Below are 22,404 nucleotides of genomic sequence, written 5' to 3'. Positions count from 1 at the left end.
TTAAAATTATTTTTAAAAATTTAGCATCAAGAAATATATCTTCTATAATGAAAACATCTATAACGATCAACAGGAAAATATCCGTACTGTCATATAGATCCATATGAAGCTTCTCGTAATGTTAAGTTAATGGAGGCGTCCACTTATTTTAAAAGTTTTGTTCTAATCCTCTCATTTGTTTTTACATTTAAAATGAATGAATTCATGGTTCATTGTTATTATTTTCTTTACAACGAGCACGTAATAATTTTTTCCTCTTGGTTATTCCTGAAAACTGATTTTGTACTAAAAATATCAAGTTACCCCCATGTATTAACAAGAACATGCAAAATGTATTTATTTATAAAGCAAATCACACTGTGTTGCCCATAGCTTAGCCCTTCAATTTAGTAATCTTGAGAATAATATTCGAGAGCCAAAAAATACGGAAAAATTAATTATAATAAAATAAAGCCAAAGGTAATTAATTATAGACCTATTGTAGTGAAAATCGTTTTACCTCTTTCCGGAACTGGCTCGGATGTCCTGGGACCGAGGACGAGATCTGCTGCTTTTGAATACTGGGTAGCGACAAGTGCCGTACACCTGATGTTTAATTGGCCATTTGTACCCATGTGTGCCGGTTCGATCCTCACCTGCAGGTTAAGAACAGAGTACTGGAGGCCGTTGCCTGAGTTGTAGTACCGCGTGGTGGTTTGACTGACCTAAAATAAAACCAAAAATGTTAAAATAACAATTGATTTTTTTTATTGCAACTTGTAATCAGATGATATATATTTCCAATTATTCAGATATTTCATTTGCATCGAAAGAACAAATAATCTAAATTATTTAACCATTTTACTTCCCTTAAATAAGTTCTATAACTATTCGTCATAATGGTTTAAACGCCTTATAGGAATGTTGGAACAGATTCTGATAAAAAGATTTAGACAAGCTTATTTGGCTGATGAGAAAGTTTATTGTGAAAAATTATATATTTTTGAGGAATTGATGTTTGAATAAACGGGATTCTAATGCCACATTGGTACTTAATACTATGTAGTTAGGGTAGTATGGGCAAAATAATTTTTCTGAGGACTATAAATTGAAAGGTATTGGTGACATTTGATAGTGAAAGTTAAGCGTTCCTACATTGAACGTCCAAATACGTCTTGTATCGTCTTTTGATGGTAAGTTTGTTTTAACATCTACTTAAAAATAATTGGATTGCGTTCTCATTAGTTTTTTGAGATTTCATATTAAGCGTGAATGGAGGTTGAACCCAAGGTAAGAAACGCAGTCAAATTTAAGCATTAGAACATTGTTTTAGTAAATTGTAAGAGGAGTTTGCTTCAGAGGGTAAATTTGACATAGACATAAATAATTACATTAATTGTTCTATAAAGATGATATGTTTCGGCAGCTCTTCCTGAAGCAACTATGGGATCTGGGTCATAAAATACCCTGCCGATCGTCAGCAATGGATGCAAGAAAAGTAGTAAGTGGTTTTGAGAAATCTGAAGTATAAATTGAGGATGGTGGAGGAATGGTCCAAGCACACTTCCCTACGTTACTTCCACGGCCAGAGTAGTAGTCACTAGTAATTTGATCCTTATTGGACCACAAATGTTGATTAATTAGTTAAATTGTGAAAGTTTCCCTTGGTGACTGCGGGGCCATGAACCAGTAGTTTGGTTTGACCATCCTTGAGGACATTTGAGACTACCTGAATAAGCTTGGAATTTGGTAAAAGCTTTCTAAGGAATATATTACAATTAATTAAGGTTGTTAGTTGAGATAAAAAAGTCAATGGCACGAGCGGGATTCGAACCCACGATCTTCGGCTAGATCTCAACTAAAAACCTTAGTTAATTGTAATATATTAATTGGTCAAGCGGACCACGGAATTAGTGAACTTTCTAAGGAAGCTAATTTTTATTAACCTTAATTACTGTATTATTAAGCATAGCGAGGAACTGTAGACACTAACCGAAATACGCGATAGACCAATACTATCGAGGTATGTAGGTCGTAAAGAGGCCGAATCTTTTTTCTAATCTGATCTTATCTTGTCGTACCAGAACTAATATTTATTAAATTAAATTGCACATTATTTTCATACTGTCCACGGAGACCAGGAACCTGTAATTTTGAATGATCATGCTCGATGTTTGGGTTCATCAGACGGGTTTCGGATTCTTGCTATTTTCAGTTGTAGCCTGTGTATTTAATGTTCAGGACCGACTGAAACAGCAAGGATGACAGACCAAAATGATCGGAAACGACGAAAATACAGAATAAGTTAGCAAGGTTCAATTTTTGATAAATAGCTTTCATTATTCGAATGATTGAAAAGTAACCTTGTTTTGGGGATGGTTAGGGATGGTTAGGGCTTGGCTGAGTCATACTTTTATTGTAAAAATACAAATGGAATCTTTTTAGAACTGTCAGCGTTTTTCCTTCCCCAAGTGAAGTGATATTGCGCTCATCCTTACCTCTACGCGGATACTGAGAGTACTTTTGGATTCACGTTCACATAACCAGAGTGCTGTTCAATTCATTATTTCTAGCACTAGTGAGATTGGGAAATTTGGAAATGGCAACGCCGTAGTTTTAAGCACCCCACTGCTTCATTGATTGAACTACAGTCTAAAAGTGAAGAGACTAGCTTGATGGCTCTCATTACATCACCGGGAGCCGATATCACCTCAGCGTCCTGAAGGGTTAAGAAATTGTTTCATCCTATTGGATTGCATAGGAACCACTCAACTTTTAGTGACAGCCAATCTTGTTTAAGTTTTGAAACTATTTAAAAGAAAAGAAAAATATTGATACAAGGCAACGTATAGGCGGAATAAATTCCTAAAGCACGATAATTAAAACGTTGTTCAACACAACATAAACTTTGTATTTTAGTGGTTATTAAAACACACACATACTTTAATGCTGAGTTAGGAAGTATTTACTTCAAATAACATTGATATACATTAACCAATAATTAATGTAAGTCATTTATATTTTGTATCATGCATGTTGTCAATTGATAATTGAAGTTTTGCAATGCAACAAAAAGCATGTCGTCTATTTGTGCAATATCTACTACAGAAAGGATCCTGTTGTATGTATGATGCCATATGTTTTAATAAAGGGAAAACTGTCTGGTCTTATTGCCCAATCCTTAAATTTTATGGCTTAATGAACAAATATGTGAAAATTATATGTCTTTTTTATTTCTAAAAAACAGTAAGAATAAGAAGTATGAGAATTCACTATGCAATTGCAACATACAAGTTACGATTATATGGAAAACAATAATAATCCCAACGTAAGCAAAAGTTTTCAACAACGTTCATGTGCTCTTTTTCAGCCTTCTGGAGCCTCTTACAACCAAAATGTTCTTTCATTGAATGTTTTGACCCAGCAAAGCTGTTAGTTTATGATTACTGTTATTGTCGAAACTTTTAAATTATATTTTACAGACGCGCGCGAATAGGTAAATAGAGTTGGAAAAAACTTTTCAAAATAATTTATTAATTGCAGCTCTAAAGATCATAAAATTTTTGTATGTTAACTCTTTATGTATAGGAAAGTAGGTAGCATTAAATGTTTTATTGGAACTTTTTTAAAATTTATTGTGGACAATACCTTGCGTACCGACAATTTGAACTTATACAATCCTCTTTATCAGAAGACATAGTATATCCAAACCGTCTGGATCAGATCAATTTCCATTTTCCGTTTCAATGTGCAGGGCCACTATCACATTCTCTTCAATTTAAATTGTTAAGTAATTATAATCTTTGTAAATAGTCTTAGATTTCTTTTTTTAAGAAAATTGTCCTAGTTTTAAATAAATAAATATGAAACCCTGCATCCTTTATTAACATTTTATCTCGTTAATGAGATTTTTATTTTCTTTGGATTCCCGACCGTCAAGAATGGACAGACGTACAAACCACTTCTTTCGAACAGTTATTATAATTTCCGACTTAGTGCTATGACATAAAATTAACCACATGGTTTTTCTACTAAAAAAAGTTTTGCAATATAGATACCACAACAAAGTCCAGCGAAGTATATCAACCACGAGGATTTTTTTACGATCCCACCTCGCCTCAATCTGTTAGGGAAAGTCGCGTGATTTGACATTAGATCGTAACTCATCCGGTATGAGTTATTGATTATGATGAGGTGGGTCGTATTTCCTCAGGAGACAAAAGGGGAGAGGATCGGGCTGAGAGAAGCGGTCGCCTCGGATAAAGTTCTAATGAACTTCCCTGTAAAGTCCCCTCCAGTTCTCGTCTTTATTACAGTTTTTGCCGCCGCGATATTGCCAGAAAGGATATGGCTGGAGGACCCTTGCGCCCCCTTTATTACCTGACCAAGGTCACCGTTTCACCAAGCATACTCATCATTTCCATCCTGAATTTTCCTTTAAAAATTATAACCTATAATTGATTTTAAAAAATTGAAAAAATAGAAATTTAATCAATTCAAAAATTTCTTACTACTAGAAAATTCAAGAATAACAAAAATCTGTAATAGTTTAACAGGACGCAAGACTCCTTATAATTATTAGTATAATTTAACTGGTACATTATTTTTTTCTTTAAAAATAAGATGTAGCTTCAAACTTTGAAGAGTTTGGTACACATGGAATCCCACTCTGTTTGCCGGAAAGCAAAGAACAAGAAAAATATCAAAAGAAGAATGAAAAATACCGCAAAATATTTTTTATGTTGCAAGGAAAGGCAATAAGCAGTATTTTCAGATTCAAAAATTATTACCTACGGTAAATTGCATTTATATAATTAATTTACTACTGGAGGGGATTAGTAAGACAACTTTGGAAACCAAACTTGTTATTTAATCTTGAATATTAAATAATTTAAGCTAGTTATTTACGAGTGTTGATTTATAATTTTGCCATTACTGTGTTTAAAGCGCGTCGTAAAGAGCTTAGTATTACTTACACTTAGTATTTTTGTCTTGAACGCATATAAGATTGAAGGTTTTATGCATCGTTCCTTAGCAATATTGCACGATCAATATTAGTTTATTTGGGTGTTGCACTGTTTGTAGGAAAATAAGTGTTAAAACAGACGAAAAAGAAGACAGAAGAATTATAGACTTAGATCACTTTTAACAAAGATCTTGTTTTTCCTACCAAACCTCCGCTCAGATTATGTAAATATCAATGTTATACAGAAAGCATTAAACATGTTCATGAGGCGATATGAGACTTGTGATTCAGCACGGCATTAAGTGCACAGTACTAATTGTTTTGGGCATATTTGGATGTGTGTGTGTGTGTGTGTGTGTGTTAAATTAATATAAGCTAAGGTGAAAGCAACACCATCATCCCTACCCTATTCTGCGACGATTCCTATCCTAAATTAACTTGCTAATGGTAATCGTTTTCTAAATAAACGTTGTTGTTATAAAAAGCATACCACCCTCACGCGTCTTCCGTCGGGCATAATTCATAAATGGTCGATCCTACCAAAATTTTCATTTCAGTAAAAGTGGTATAAAATATGCTCTAGAATCGAATTGTACAATAAAAATATGGGATTTTTATTTAAATAACAAAGTTAGTGTCATTTTAGATAAGAAAGTTATGTTAAATCTGTTACCACCACGCGATCCTAGCCAAAATTAACTAATATATATACGGGGTGCCCCAGTTCCTTCTGACAAAACTCAGGGAATCGATTCTTTTCTTCGTTTGGAGAAAAAAATGCTCAGTAGAAAATTCTCGGAAAGTTCTCTATTTTGAAGATATTCGTCAATTTACGTTTTTTCAACTTTTCACTACCTTACCACATAAAAACGTTTACAACTTCCAAATTGTTGAGACCACAACAAATCCAATTATACCATTTAAAAGAGAAACATACATATATACACACATATATATATACACATATATAATTACATANAAGTACATATATCTCCAGTTAATCCCGACTTTTGCTAAAATTATAAAGTAAAATTATATGTATTATATATATTATATATACATAATATATATAATTTTACTTTATAATTTTAGCAAAAGTCTGGATTAACTGGAGATATATGTATTTTTTTATAGGCTGAGAAGGGAGGAAAGTGTTCAACTTTTATAATTTACACAGTAATTTGGGATTTTCTAATTCGCAGCCTTTGTAACTTTGCTCGTTAATCTGTAGTGGCCTTTTCTAATTAAAACATTGGATCAATTTCATGCGGGTGGATGGAATTTTTCCCTTATTTCTATGCGGTATGAATTCAATCGAGTGCCAATTTATCCTGCTTAGGATTCCCGAGGATTACAAAATGAAACATGTCACATTTATACGAAAAAATGTCAGTAAGAAATATTTGATATCAACATTGGTTTTCAGACATTTCAGATATATATATACACACCCATAATCCAGAAACGATTGAATAATCCTTCGATACATGTTTCCAAAGGAACTGCGTCTGGCAATGGAACGGTGCATACAAACAATCCATAACAACACGGAGGCACAAATCGAAGAACAAGTGGAAGACGAACAAATGACAGATTTCACAGGCGAGAAACTCGAACAGCCACCTCCAGTCAATCAGGAAAGGAAGATCTAGAGGCGTATCTTCTGCCAAATTCAACACCAAGTGCCATTGCTGAAGAAAATTCGTTCGCAAAAGACACCAAAGCACTATTATAGGCAAAAAGTACAGTTTAAACTTTTTTTTAATGCTTCAAATTTAAATTTTGTAACAAATAAAGTTAACATATCTTTGATTGAACTTGCTTTCGTTTATTCAATGAATTCATTCATTATATTTATAAACAAAAATTGGGGAATAAAGTACTGGAGTCCCCCAATGAGCCCTACTAGGTACTAAAACAATTTTCAAATTGGAGCGCGAGTGCACCAGAATTCGCTTGATGCGCGGCGGCTCCGGCAGACAAGGAACGCGTGGCGTTCGGACAGGTTGCTTCTTGCCTTTCCGGTTTGCGCTCTCGCCTCTTTCCCTGGGGACGACAAAATATATATTTCTGGATTCAACGGCCTTTTTTCTGGCACATCGGACTGGGCAACGGTCTTCGATTGAGTTCGACAGCTATTTACCTACGACTTTTCATCGAGCTGTACGGGCAGGGTAATCACTTGTCCTAAGAACATTTTATTTTTATTGTTTTATTTCTGTCAATTGATTTTTTTTATTATTGCCGGCTCAATGTCATTAATTTTAATTGAAGAAAAAGTATTGGTTTAGTATTATTAATTTTTAATTTTTAAAAAGGTTTTAATCGGTATTATTCATTTTAAATACAGAAAAGCTATTTATTTTGTATTATTTATTTTTAATTTAAAAAAAGGAATTTATTCTGTCTTATTCATTTGTATTTTCAAAAAATAGAAAAAAGGTGTTTATTTATTTATTTATTTATTTTTTTTGCTGTGGTTTATTTTTTATTTCTTCTCACAAGGTCTAAAACAACTGTCCTGATCCCACCACTCTTATTATAGTACTTTTGTGTCAAAATTTTCACCCGATATTAGGAGGGTTAACGATGGTACATAAGTATTAACAGAAAAGTGTTACTAAGCATTTAAGAGGTCGAGCAACGAAGGCAATAAAATAGGGGGGATCATTATGCCATACTCGATATAACTTAAAAAAAAACCTTTTCTTTCTCACAGGATAAGATCTCATTAAACATGGATTAAAGGTTACGTTAATTCATACAATTGTTTTGAAAGTCATGTCTGTTTGTTTTTAGAAACAAACATCCTGAGTTACCTACAATAATTTAGACTCGAGGGCTCAATTTCTGACCAGAACGGATTATTCGCATTGGTTTCAATCGATTTGAAGGAAAATTTTTACATTCTTGATTATCTATGTAAATTCGTTATGTTTATCAAATTTTTGTTGTTATGTAAATAGTTTTGAAATCCTTATTATTGGAAAGAAGTATGAAAACGAACACCAAATCTCTCTCTCGCACTCTCTCTCTCTCTCTCTCTGTCTGTCCCTCCCTCCCTCCCTCTCACTCACTCTCTCTCTCTCTCTTTCTCTCTCTCTCTATCTCTCTCTCACTCCCTCTCCCAGCTGCATATTTAAGATGTTCCTTGAATTGCAGAAACGGTGTTTCTCATCAGCAAGCCATCCTTAAATTTTCAATACAACATCATTTATTGTCATGATTTTATTAAAGCGCAGTTAAACCCTTTTATAACTAGAAGACATTAGAAACATACAACATATGATTTACAGTAATCAGCCCTATTTTGTAGGATAAGCCAAACGGGACGTAGAATGGTTGTATGGTGACAACCTGATTGATGGACCGTACCAACGACCAGTAATAATAATAATAAAGAGCTAATTTGATTAAAATAATCCATCTTAAATGGAAAGTGCACTCAAAATGGTAAAACGTGTTGTAATAATATGGTGGGTATTACCCTAACGAAACTATCACATAGTACCTTTCACAAAAGAGGGATGTTCCTATAAGTATGCTGTTTATAAAATGAATATAGCCGTTTACAGGAAGATTATTATTATTATACTAGATCAAAAGCTAACTAGGAAGAGCCATATTAAAAAAGTACAAAAAGCAATGTCCATAATAAATTACGGCCAAAGATTTTACAGTAAAACTTTGGATATGAACCCACAAATTGCCTACTGACAGAATAAAACAACGGGCCGATCGCTGGTCACATACGAAGTCATAGCGTCAAAAACACTGAAAGAGACAACCGAAATAAACTAAATTTTTGGATGATGTAATCTCAGAGGCTTAGGTGCTTAACTTTAGAAACCTAACTTGTAAAAAAATCGAGTTATTTTACTCTATATAAAACTGAATCCACAATCGAACAGAGAGTAAGGGCAGGAGCTAACTCTCCTGTCCAGCTAACATGTCGAAATGCTGACCTAGCAAAATCTCTAGGACCCAAACCCAGTTTCCAATTCCACACAACAGAACTAACTCAATGGAAAAACAAATACTCAAAAAGCGATTCAAAGGTGCACAGATATATTCTCAGTCAGCCCAGCAGCACTGAAGGCTTGAACTCGGAAGGTTACCAAATATCCAACTCCTGGGAAAAAGCAACCAGAGGCACGAGAGGATCGAAAGCAAAGGACAGGTTTAACTAAAGCAGATGCGCTTCTTTGGGACGATTAGAAACACAAATCGGCACTCACAAAAGTATGATAAGTGGGGAATACTGAACAAATAGATGTAAGAAGAATTACCGCTAGACTGGATGAATTCACATGGTCCAAAAAAACTTAGGAAGTTTTTAAACATCTAAACCAGGAAAACAAAAATTCACCTCTATCTCAACAAGCAAAAGTTTAGAAAAAATAATAAACTTCTATTCTGGCCATGCCCACTTAATTATCTCCTCATACAGATGGGTCAAACCTAAAGAGACTCTGCCATAAATCAGCGTTTGTCCTGCACCCCCCGAAGTCGAACAAATCCGTCGATAGGCGGCATTAACGCCTAGGAAAATAAGCGAAGACGCAACCTGGAAAGTACTCCACTATTTTAAGGATTGTGTACATTCTCGGTTATATAGATAACAATGGTATGGTCAATTCCACAATAGCTCAATTAGTTCGCACTGTACGGGGGCAGGAGTATTTGGACCCGGAACCAAATACTCAGAACCCATGGGAAACACACCAGTATCTTCCAGGCTGAGATTCACGCAATTGAAAGATGTATCCAATTCAATCTAAGTAAAGGATACAAAAACAAGAATATAGCTATCATGTCAGATAGTCAAAGCAGTAAGCTCAAGCATCATTAGTTCAAGGATGGTGCTGAACTGCAAAAACAAATTAAACACACTAGGTATGCAGAATAAAGTCAGCCTCTGCTGGGTCCCAGGACACATGGGAGTAGAAGGTAATGAGAAAGCGGACTTCCTTGGAAGGAAAGGGGCTGCCACACCGCTGATAGGACCCGAACCCTTTTGTGGCATAGGAATCCACACTATTAACGAATATCTCAGACAGAAGGACAAAAAGAAAATGAAGGAACAATGGAATTAACTCATTGGACATAGACAATCCAAGAATCTTCTAACCAATTTTGGCAAGAAAAAAATCACAGAATGTGTCAAAGGAAGCAGGAACAGACTGCGAATCCTAACAGGATTCCTAACAGGACACTGTAGATTAAATGGACACATAAAGAAAATTGGAACAATCCAAGATGGCACATGTAGATTCTGCAAGGAGGCAGAAGAGACACCAACACATTTACTAACAAACTGCGGAGCTACATTAGCCCGCAGGAGGAAATGTTTTGGGATGTATAATGTGACCATAGAAGAGCTTCAACCATTAAAACCGGGTCTATTAATCAAGTTTCTTGATGAAATAGGACTCACCGATGCGCAATAGCTCTTAAAGGGCGCAGTATACCATACCCTGAAAAAATTACATCTACATCTACATCTACATCTAGTTCGCACTAGAAAAGGGAGGCCACAGACATTAGTACCACGGAAAGAACAAATATAGTAATACAATATAGTATACATTTGTACAGTATACACTATACAAATATATAGTGCAAAAATAAAGGTATAAATTATGACGATAAGGCCAGCCCCCACCATGGACCGGAGAGCGTTGTCGGAACAGGACCACTTCGTGGCGGCCCAAAAGAGAGAATTGCCCTGCCGTTTTTATTTTGGAGATTTTTGCGGTTAACGATCTAATATTCTCGACGGACATCCACCTGTCTACCCCGGAGGAGAGTTACCAGTCCGAGGAAGCGGATTTGACGAAGGCCGGCAAGGAGCTCACCGGGTTCGTTGGGTGTGGTGGCTGGACGACTCCCTTTTTTCAGGGAGGTGTACGATCAAACAAACATAACAAAAACTGTTCGTTCAAGATTTAACGAGGAAAGAAGTTTATTTAGTCTTATCTTTTTTTAACTTAATAATTTGCACGAGAACTCATTTGTTTTGTAAGAAGAGTACCTATTGTAATTATATTATTTTCTCCTTTTATTTTTATTATTATTTTAACTTCTAGTCTCCTTGTGTCATGTCGTAATAAAATTTAGTATATACATATATCCGTGTATGTTTATCGTATACAATGAGTTAACAACAAATTTAAAAAAAATTAATATATATAATTAAACAGGAATACACAAAAAAGAAATATATGAGATGTTACAATTTGGGGATCCGAATAAAAACGTTCTTACTCTTAAATAGTTTTGCTTGGTTATGTAATTGTTTTTACATTCGTGTCGTTTTGTTGTTCTCATAAACAAATAGAATTCGGAAAAAAGAAAAACAAATCGACATGAGGAAAATTACAAGAATAAAAAAAAACCAAGCTAAATTAAGTATATAGAAACATATATTCATGTTCAAAAAACAGGAATCTGACAATGACAAAATATAACGAAATAACGGTAAAAAATTCAATAATTATAATCCGTAACTCTCCTCTTTCATCAGATTTGTAATAAGTTAATCGCACAATATTTAAAAAAGCCTATTATATATTATTTTATTCTAAAGCTTGAAATTACCAGTATAATCAGAAGATTGGCGGAGAGGCATTGGAAGTGGTTAAAGCATAAATACGCCAATCACGAAATAAGTCAAATGGAACGTCTATGGGCGGACTTCCATCAAAGTACTTCTTGTTGTGCGTTCGGGGAGATTGGATGAGACTCCTTTTCTATAAAAATCTTTCATGAAGAAAAGAATCGATTCCATCAAAGCTCTTCAAAACTACACGAAACAAATACCGCAATATAGGAAATGTGCCTACAAAAATGGATAGATATTGGGTACATTTTTTCTAATTCTATATAATACACCAAATGTAACACGTTGGTTTTTGATTCAAGTATTTCTTTTAGGCAGTTTAGAGTATTCCGAAACGGGGCGGAAATTAAGGAAACCTCTTAAGTAATTATCATTATTGCAGAAAGGAAAAAAACGTTGGGAGTCAACTTCCTTGAATACACAGAAGGAAAACGTAAGTTTAATTATTTATAATAAAATTGTTAGAGATTGTTCATCGATTTAACGTGTTAAACAGTCGCTTGTATAGAATTTCTTAGATTTGGGAAAGCATTGAATAAAAAATCGGTCACGTTTGACCGGCCAGCGCCTAGAATGGCAATCGGCCTGGATTTTGGATTGAAAATTGATCTGAGTAATTACTTTTGGAGCGGGCCGAGACAGGCCCCAGACACTTACCTCGCCTAACAACGAATTGTTACGTGCACGAACTATACAGGGTGCTTTTAACCCGATGGGACGTTGGGAAATATAGCGCGCTTAATGTGATCTCGCCAATAACAATTCCAAAGGGTTTGAATCTGGTCTTTTACTTCTATTTCAACCAGTTCTTGTTCAAATCAAATATCACAACAATCAAAACCTGATGTATGTGAGAGAACAAATTAACTGATCACCTAATCTCGTTAGTCTATTTAACAGAAAATTCAGGATTATTTAACACGACATAATATATACAAGTGTACAATACATTTAGACAGTTTTTCAGTCGTCCGGAAAAGTTCATAGAAAGAATTATTGGATGTATATAACCCTCACATAAAAACACATATGCTGAGGTTATGAATTCTCGTAACATGATTCAATAATGATTTGGCCGGGCAAATTTCCCACTTTAGTTATGCTCCAGGTGCTGTCAACGGCTATATCATTTCAACTCCCAAGCAGTTTCTAAATCTAGGCAAACTCACACCCTTATTCATTCATAGTTTCACTCCATCCTATTTACATACAAAATGTTCACGTAGAGAGTACTCGATATTGTAACTATAGTCTCAAACTTAACTAATCTAATTGGTGGGGAATTACTCAATATTCTTCCATCGGCCCTATCGCGTATAAATTCGCTCTAATAAATACATACTCAATACAGACTATACAGACCAAAGGAGATATATACCAAGTACTATGCAGTAAAACAACCCTGTCTCCTCTAACAATTCGCCGTCATATTCAAGCACAATTCTCACACTGGGTGGCGTAATAAACACTTACCTGCATGCGGACACATAATCGGGCTTTGGCCCAAAATTATGTGTCCGTGGTCGGTTCGAAGATTGGGATAATTTATTTTTTCTTAATGGCTTAGGATGAGAAGATAATTTGTAATGCAATTTAAAATATCAATATTTACCAAAGTCTATGTGAATAGTATGGTTCTTTATTTACCAGGAGGCATTTAATATATATATATTGTCGGGATATATACTGCCAAGAAGAGTTTTAGTACATGACTTGTTTTTTCTCTGTATCAGTATGTTGTTTTTCCGACTACCAACCATTTTCGATGAAAACTGGAGGAAGGGTGTTTTGTTTATTGCAAAAACAATGTAGTGGAATTTGCTTTCGTGAACCTTGATAGTCCAAGCACGAAACCATGGTTACAATAAATCAAAACAATCAGTTAACAACAATTAAAAATTAAATACTTAATCACTTTTGTGTGTAAAATTTAGAATTTCTGATCACTGTTGTTACTAGTGGAAAGTAATAAGAAAAAAGATTTTGCACTGGGGTGACCGTGATGTTAAATGTTATTAAAAAATTTAATTATTTAAATTTATTATTAATTATTTAATTTTTTTTCTGTCGAAACCTCATTACGCCATAATCACTGTTATTTTTATCACTTTTTACTCATTAGATAATTAATCCAAATTTTGTTTATCTGATCGACAGATGATACTCGGTCTGTCTACACCCTTGTCTGTACAGAATCCAGAAAAACGCGCTTTACACCATCATCAGTAAGGAACATACCAATTAGTATAAAATGAGAAAAAGTACATGAACGTTAAACCAAACACATCTGACAGAAATGTGTAAATCGGATCTCTTGCGTTCCTTGTATTGTGGCTGTCATATTGATAGTTATGATTAATGTTTAACAACTTTTGTCAGTACTTAATAAAGATGGTAAAATAATAATTATTGCATTTTGTGTAATTTAAAAAGTTTAATGGTTTAACCACAATTATTTACGTCTTGTCATGTTCCATTCATAAAAGTTTCATTCGAGCAAGTGAAAACAGGAACAATTGTTTTAAACCTTCACAGTACGGTCATATAGAATCACATCTTTTGAGATAATTGCCAAGAAATTAGCGAAGTTCCTATTAGCCGACATGCATTCTTGTTTTAGCTGAAGACAACTTTCTAACCCACTTGCATTAAGCCTAATTAGAGAGTACATTTCTTGGGAAACTTTGACAATTTTGCTGAACTAACTCTCGACGTCGTCGACAACAATTGAAATGAAACTAAAAGAAATAAGCGACTTTTGATTACTGGGAAATAAATGTTATTTCATGTGCATTACTGAATCAATCCTGAAAAATGAAATCAAGGATGATGCTTTTCTAAAATGTCATTCACATTTATGGGGAAATACGGTATAGAATTGTAATTGAATTGGCAGCGAAACGGCCACTTTTGATTGACAACCTTGTTCAAATAAATAACCTGTTTTATAAACCAAAACAATTGTCCTGGGGAAAGATTTCAAATTCGGAAAACAATGAAAAATAGCATTTATTTCATACGAATTGAAATGTTGCATGGACTTTTTTTAATCATTTTTTTACATCCAATTAAACAGCTCCAACCTTTTTTTTAATTTTTGTGTACACTGTCAACACGAGCCCTGAAGATAATCTCAATAAAGATCGAAACGTTGTCACGATAAAAAATATGTTTTTCTAAACATACATCACACCATCATACTTCCAAATAATCAGTAAATAATATATTTTTTATTCTGGGCTTTGTCGATTGTAAAAATATTGTCACTTTTGCAATATCCTAGTTAAATGATTTCAGAACATACAGTTTTAAACTATACAGTAGGTTCGCTATAAGATTAAAACCTTGTGTAACAGTATAGTGTAAACGGAATCAAAAGCCTCAAAAAAGGGTTTTCTAACTGACTTCGTCACGAAGGTACAATTTTGAATTTTTGTGTGCAAAAGATAACATATCACATAGAAAAAAATCTCTCCATTATCCATTAACTTTTAATCGAAACTGAGGACTTTTTAATTGCTACGTTAAATTGAATAAACAATCTGTTATCTATTGTCTAGCCCAACTGAAACTCGCTTTCTAACTCTTTTCTAGATAAAGAAACAATAATTCGTTATCTTCAAAAACCGTTGATTTGGTTTCCTCGTTTAAGTAGCTATATTAATTTTAGCCTGTAATAGCCAGTTTTTATGTAATAAAAAATTGTGTCATTAATGCCAATTAAATTTTCCACCTTCGTGTAAAAGCTCATTTTCCACGATAAACGTTTCTTGGATGGTTTGATTTACTATTCTCCGCGAAAAAATAATGTACCTCTTCTACAAATATCTTAAAAAACTTATGAAATTAAGCTATTTTTGTGAAATTGCCAATCTCTAGGCATTTTCGTCGCAGCGCAGAGTTTGCACCAACAAAGCGGCTATAAGTTGTACTGAAATAGATCGGTAGATGATTTATAGACAATTTAACATAGATTTTGAAAACAGGTTTGTTTTCAATGTTAAAGGCACAGGTAATGGATAAAATCATATTTTTTATCGTGAAAAGTCCGTTTTTTTTTTGTTTTTTAACAACATGCCCAAACTTTTAGCAAGTAGACCCCGTTCACAGAACAAAATCCACGGCGGTCCCCTCTCATTAAAGTATTTAAAACTGAATACATATAGTATGTAATAAATTGAGATTTGTCCGCTATGAATACTCGAGATGTTTCGAAGAGGACTTTCTCTTGTGCCAAACACTTTCTGCCAAAGCAACGATGCCGAAAAATTCCGTTTGTTGGATGATTTTTTTACAACTAACGAAATTCCTTCGCCCTATTGGCGTGTGCACAGGTGCAAAAGCAATGGCTGGACAAACGATCGGAGTGATTACTAAAATAAAAGATAAATCCAAGGATTGCAGCAGCAGTCATTGTGTTTCCCCAGACATGCTTTATTTATGAAACAAAATACCAGGCTCTTTTATGAAATTTTTGGGTGAGTGTTTAAATTATTAATCAAGTCGCAGCCATTGAAGTAAAGACTTTTCACAATATTATGTGACGACTGCATCATTCCTCGCTTCTCCATACAGAAATGACGTGGCTGCCTCGTCGGAAAGCACTTTCACGATTACAATTACGTTCTGAAGTCTTATCTCTGTTGAAGAACCACAATGTCATATTGGCCAAGGTTTCAATGATGAGAAATTGTATACTTTATTTATCAGACGTTTTCATGAAAATGAATGAGATGTATCGTGCTTTACAAGGGAAGTGTATCACAAGTTTCGATGCAAGTGACATAGTTCACGCTTTCAAAAACAAACTTGTTTTTGGGTTGAATCTATTGATAAGGAAGGGATCAAGTGTTTTCCTGTGTTAAATGGTTTTTTAAAATAAAACAAAATGGAGCTTGCGAACGGCACGTAGAATGCCGAAATATATGAACACCTTCGATGTTTGGATATGTCCGTTGTGCACTACTTCCCAACAGAATGACACAAATTGGAAGGCGACCGCGGATTAGAGTTTGGGAACCATGCTCTAAAGTCTAATTTCAGATTACTATCATCGATATTCTGCATCTCATTGCGAATCACCCTGTATGTAGAAAAAACACGACAAACTTATTAACCGCGCAAAAACATACTGAAAAAACCATAAAATTATTTAAAATATAATTGAAGTGCGCTAGAAGTATGTTTATAAAAATATAGCAATGTCTAGTGTAAAAAATAAAAAATGGAAGGAAAAGACAGTTTCGTAGAATCAGTACTTCAAAAAATATAAATAAAATAATTTAAGACCCTTGTCAAAATATAGTTAATATTAAAAGAAATAGAACTCCCTGTGGGCGACCAAGAAAAATATTACCCGGTGGAGAGAGTGTTTTGAGATTGGCACACTCGGCAAAGCGCTCAAACACTGAAATCACCTGGGAAAAAGAGTCTTGTCTCTAACAAGAAGAAAATCCAACTTGGGATGAGAGAATTCTGTATGTATTCTTCTAAAAACTGAAATCTTTCATATTACTTTAAAAAATACATAAATGGAATGTGATGTTCGGAACAAAAGAGTTTATTTTACAAAGTTTCTTTGATATAACAGAAGAACCATATAAATTAAACAGGCACTATGCAAACTAAAATAACGAAATAATATCTAAAAGTACTTGGAAATAAAACGATATTTTATTGCTTTAATATGTTGTATAAACTGCAATTCAAATAGGAATTTAATTGAGCGCAATGTGAAATTGATGTACAATTAATTTCCTTTTTAAAATTAAATATAATTATTGACAAATCCCATTTGAAATTCGTTTAAATCTCTGTAATGATGTGTATATATTCTTCGTAAATTATTTCACAACAAAACGTTTTTTCCTTGTGTGTCATTTAATCTTCTGTTTACGAGGTATCAGAAATATTTGGTAAATTATATGTTGTTATATGAGTGTTTACAATACAGTACAATTGCGTTTATTTTCTATTTTAACAGAACCACACCCACAAGCTCGTGTTTTATTTTAAAATTAAACAATTACCTAATACAATCAATGAGCTCATGAAATCGTTTAATGTTGTATGAAAGTTGGAAACTCAATTTGTTCACAAGCGAATTCAATACGTATAGACCTAACCTTATATTTGTATTTTGTAAAGGTTTACTAAAATACACTAACATTTTGTAAAGTATCATATTCTATGGTTGCACAATTGCATGTTTGAACTTCGTGAACAGTTGGTTAAACAAATAATAGATTTTTTTTAAATTAAACTAGAATAAATTTATTAGGGAGAACTTGTTAGATAAATATGGTGTGCACATAGTGCAAGTTATAAATATATTAGTATATGTTTCTGGAATATTAATTTTATACAATTATTTTTGTAAGAAATTTTAGAATAACTAAAGAGTGGTTATACATTTCAATGAATATTTATAGCTGTAAAATCAACTAAGAAACAATACAAAAAATAACTAAAATACGAAAAAATACAACTCTAAATACTCTCAGAACTTGTTCAGTTAGTTTTTTTGAGGCCACTTCTCGAAAAACTGACTAGGAGACTGAAAGATTTTCTGTCATACTCGAGCACAATTCTCATATCGGTTGGTATTCTTACTCAATCCATAAATAAAATCCTTCAACCAAGTGGGACACACTGAGCACCGTTCTCCGGGCATTTCGAGCCGGGCTCATACGCGGGCTTTGGCTTGAAAATATGTGTCTATGTGCCATCCGCGTATGACCAATTCTGAGTGGGATAAATAAGGATCTTATGCGATTTAAACTGTCTGGGGGCCACCTATCAACAGAGCTCTTGACATGCAAGGGCTTCTTAGGGGACCCTGACCAGTGACGTGAAACTGTTTCTTCACCACATTCTTCGCTCCAACTGGGTATAACGTTCGAAAAAACTATGAAAAGAGGATCGACAAAGGAATCTTCTGACGAATAAACCAAACAACTATAAGACAGTATCGAGCTAGTAGCTCTTCAAATATATTTAGTAAGGTCTCACTACCCGTACCTCACCATAATTGACGTCACTTACGAACAATATATTTCAACAGGCTAAGGGTGTTTCCGCAACGGACCTCGACGGCCTGTATGTGCGACTGCCCGCAGAAGTACACCTTCTTCCGTGGATTTGAAAATGCAATGCAGTAAAAACGATTTTTGACAAAGAGAAAATGATTCACGCTTACACAGTCCTCGCAATTACAGCGATTATCGCCTACCGCATCACCCTACCGACCACCTTATATTTCTACCCCAGAGGTTAAAGCAAAGGTCATCAGAGAACTTGTTAAATAAATAATTATGCAGGCGAATGTAAAATGTGCACAAGCCATTAAAAGACCTGTTTTTTTGTTTTGTGTTTTAAATCAACCGTATAAAAGTTACGGTATTAAAGTTTATTTGTGTGGACTAAAGGACAAAACCACGTTCTTTTCAACGCATTCTCGATTATTAAAACTAAATGCAGTCGCATTGTGAACGAACTGTAAATGGGGCTCTTGTACTCAGCTTCACACTGCAAAACTACCGAAGAATGTTGAATAAAACATAATATAATTGTAGTGCTACTTTTAATGGCTAGTAGTGCTTACCATGAAAATAGTTCATTCCACTTATTCAGAACACAAGGCTAAATGGTACCTAATATATCCATATAAATAAAATTGCTAGCATCCACTAAATAACAATAACTCATTTCAATTTAGCATAGGTTCCGCCGAAGCGAGTATATAACTCATTTCAATTTATGATATTGTAATATTTATAAACGTACAAGTCTCTAACCCTATTAATTTTTTATGTTTGTGTTTTTAGCCATTCTGGTATTTGCTGATATAAAATTTAAGAAATGTAAGTAAGAAAACGAAATTGTTCATAAATTTGATATATTCATTTAAAATCCATCGGTCAATTGACAAGATTTTGACTAGGGGGTTCAGAGTTACAAATGTTTAAGTGTCTATGTTGGGCAAATAATCAGATAATTAAAGAAAGTCTTCTTGAAATGTTATGAAACAACTTTCAACCAAAAAATAGAAGTGTTATTTGTGATTATTATTAGTTATTCATATGAGTTGTTATTGTGTTATTTGTCATTAGTTATTAATTCATAAACGAAAATATGTTTATAACGTGCTATCCCACGGAACGGCTACAAAGCCCTTGGTTACAGAAACAGACGTAAACAAATATTTTTAAAAAATCTACAAATATTCATTATCTTTTTAAAATAGAATTTCTGAACGAAGAAAGACTCAATGTCCAACCATTAATTCATTCTAGTTAGTTTAACATTTTTTTTTTTTTTTTTTTTTTTAATATTTCTCTAACAATTTATATATATATGTCGCATTTGAATGCTTGCTACGTTCGTAACAGAATATTTTTTTTTTTTTTTTTGGTTCGTAGGAGCCATCTGCCTTTAAACTTTTAGAGAATGTTGACAATTCATCACCCGTGGAGTAGATTCTTTACAATCGATTATTCCAAATTGATGTTTTAACATTTCACCAGGTTTGGAAACGACGGTTTTTTTTACATTTTGACTTTCATACATGTAAAATGAATGAAGCAAGGAAGTATTCTTGGCAACACTTTAGGAAATGACGCTCGTCTGTATTTCAAGAAAAATGGAGCTTTACAAAGTTTTTAGCATATATTACAAAGATTTTTGTAGTTTGTTATTTTTAACACGGCAATAAAAAAGGGACCTCACGAGATATTTCAATTTATATGCCGCGTTTTGAAAATGATTTACATGAAGGTTTAGTAAGATTGATTTTATTAGGTTAATATTAAAGTGCATTATAAAGTTGTATTCTCCTTGTTAAAGTTTGCATGCTCAGTTAACAAAGAGTTAGTTACGAATATCAAAGTAGGAATTGACTGTTCCCTGGGCCTGTTTAGTCGGCCTAATTAACTTCGCTTCAAACTTCTCCCGTTCGGGATATTTGTGTGTATAAATAATAGCTAAGTCCTACAACTCCGTTTTGCCATAACGTTATAATCACCACAGTATAATGGAGCCCTTTCCAACGACCCGAGGCTCGTAACTCTTGTCGCTTTAGTATAGTTGCCGAGACCTATGTGCGTCGAAGTGGATATTCTAAGATAAAATAGATCATAGACACCTCGCCGGTCCGGTTCAATTCGTACTGCTTGTTGAAATCAAAAATCGATTTTTAATTCCTAAGGAAACACAAAACTGAAAACTTAAAATGATACATTATTAAAGATCACATTCGCTACATGTCAAGTGGATGTATGGTGCTATGATTTCGAGCAAACACCTTGCTCGTTTTTGTTTTGCTAAATTATTGATTACTATGTTTTTTATACTACAAAATAACAAGAAAATGAAGTTAAAATACCATAATGACATTCTCGTACGAGTTAATTTTGACTGATTTCTTGCTATTTGGTTAGTGATTTAATTGTCTAGCAAATTGTTGTGTTGAAAGATACTTAAAATGGTATTCATATAGTCGCGGTACATTCATGTAAATACAAAAGATGAAACAATATCATTTGTTGCAGTTTGGTTATTATTGTTATTATTTGTCTCCGCAAATATTCGTATTTCGGTCATACGCGTTTCATCTTCTCGCTTTTTTCAGCGATGGTCAGAATAAAAAACATAATTCTTAAGGGATTTTTAATGATAACATAAATGGGGGACATGGGTGGGATATAATAACCATTATTTTATGTATATTTCTTGCATTATATATTTATTTGTTTTTTTCAAAACTGAATAATTTTTATAAAACAATCAGGAAGTTACTTTAACGTTATATGTAGAAAATACAATTTAACGATCTGAAGGACAATACTCAGGGTTTTAATATTTAAAGTTTCGTAGAGAAAACATGTTTTGACAAATTTTTTACAAATTATTGTACCTCGAACAAAAGGTGGCCAATTGTGTATACAAATACGACAAGAAATCATTTTTTGTAATATTTTAGAGGAATGTAAGTATGTAGGCGGCTATCTAAAACCTTTCTGCACGTTATTTCAGAAAATATAGTAATCCGTCTGCGTCCACAAGCTCTCCAGAGCTTGCCAGGCACACCACCAACCGACCTCGAAATTTCGCGACCATGGGAGACCTTTAATTTTCTCTTGTTTTGTTTTTATGATTTTTTGAAAATAAATAATTTATTTTTAACTCGTAAATATGAAAACATATATTACTGCCAGTACTGCAGCAGGTTAAGAGAAACTAGCTAACGCTGACAACCAATATGAAGGGCGAGGAGATTTCGAGGCTATCGTCGTTTAAAACAATGTTTCTCAGGGTTTCAGGATGAGTAGCTGTAGATGAAATATAGAATAGTAATGTAGAGTGGATTAAAATTTTGGGGTGGAACTTTTGGAAGCGAGTCTAGGACGTTTTGTACATTAGGGATACTGCCAGAAGTGTGGTTCAAGGCTTGCTGAGTAGTCAAAATTTTATATATATATAGGTTTATGGGCAGACAAAAGACAAAAAAGCTGAGGACATCGCCGGCCTTCTGCGTGTTTTCTTTTTTTCTTGTCCTTCACGGGTATTTTGTTTTAAACTGCAGCCATTTGAGCGCCTTGATCTGATTTGCTTTTACATTTATACTAGGTCGATATTTTAAAATGTAAGATAATCTCTCTTTGTACCCCAGGTTGTATTACATATATATAACCATCGATCACCGATAAATATAAGTCGGGTTGCATTCACTCCCCGAGAGTACGCGATATTGTTCCGTACGTGGTCGAACCCACTCCATTTTCGCTAATAACATACCTACTCTCCTATATGTCCATATGGAATGGAGAAGCGGGACAGA

The 22,404-nt window shown here is 33.9% G+C and overlaps 1 protein-coding gene across 1 annotated transcript in view; it reads right to left on the bottom strand.

Annotated features, from left to right (window-relative positions):
* LOC106660926 overlaps window positions 1-22,404 on the bottom strand; it is a 276,802-nt gene that overhangs the window by 34,945 nt on the left and 219,453 nt on the right. The window contains exon 5 of the mRNA XM_014383984.2: window positions 500-704. Coding sequence (XP_014239470.1) covers window positions 500-704 — 205 coding nt within the window. The remainder of the gene's footprint in view (window positions 1-499; window positions 705-22,404) is intronic.

Source organism: Cimex lectularius, unplaced genomic scaffold, assembly GCF_000648675.2.
Source record: "Cimex lectularius strain Harlan isolate CLEC.00 unplaced genomic scaffold, Clec_2.1 scaffold65, whole genome shotgun sequence".
In the NCBI taxonomy this organism is placed as follows: domain Eukaryota; kingdom Metazoa; phylum Arthropoda; class Insecta; order Hemiptera; family Cimicidae; genus Cimex; species Cimex lectularius.
The sequence above is the reverse complement of the archived record's forward strand: the minus strand, read 5'-3'. Positions and strand labels throughout refer to the sequence as shown.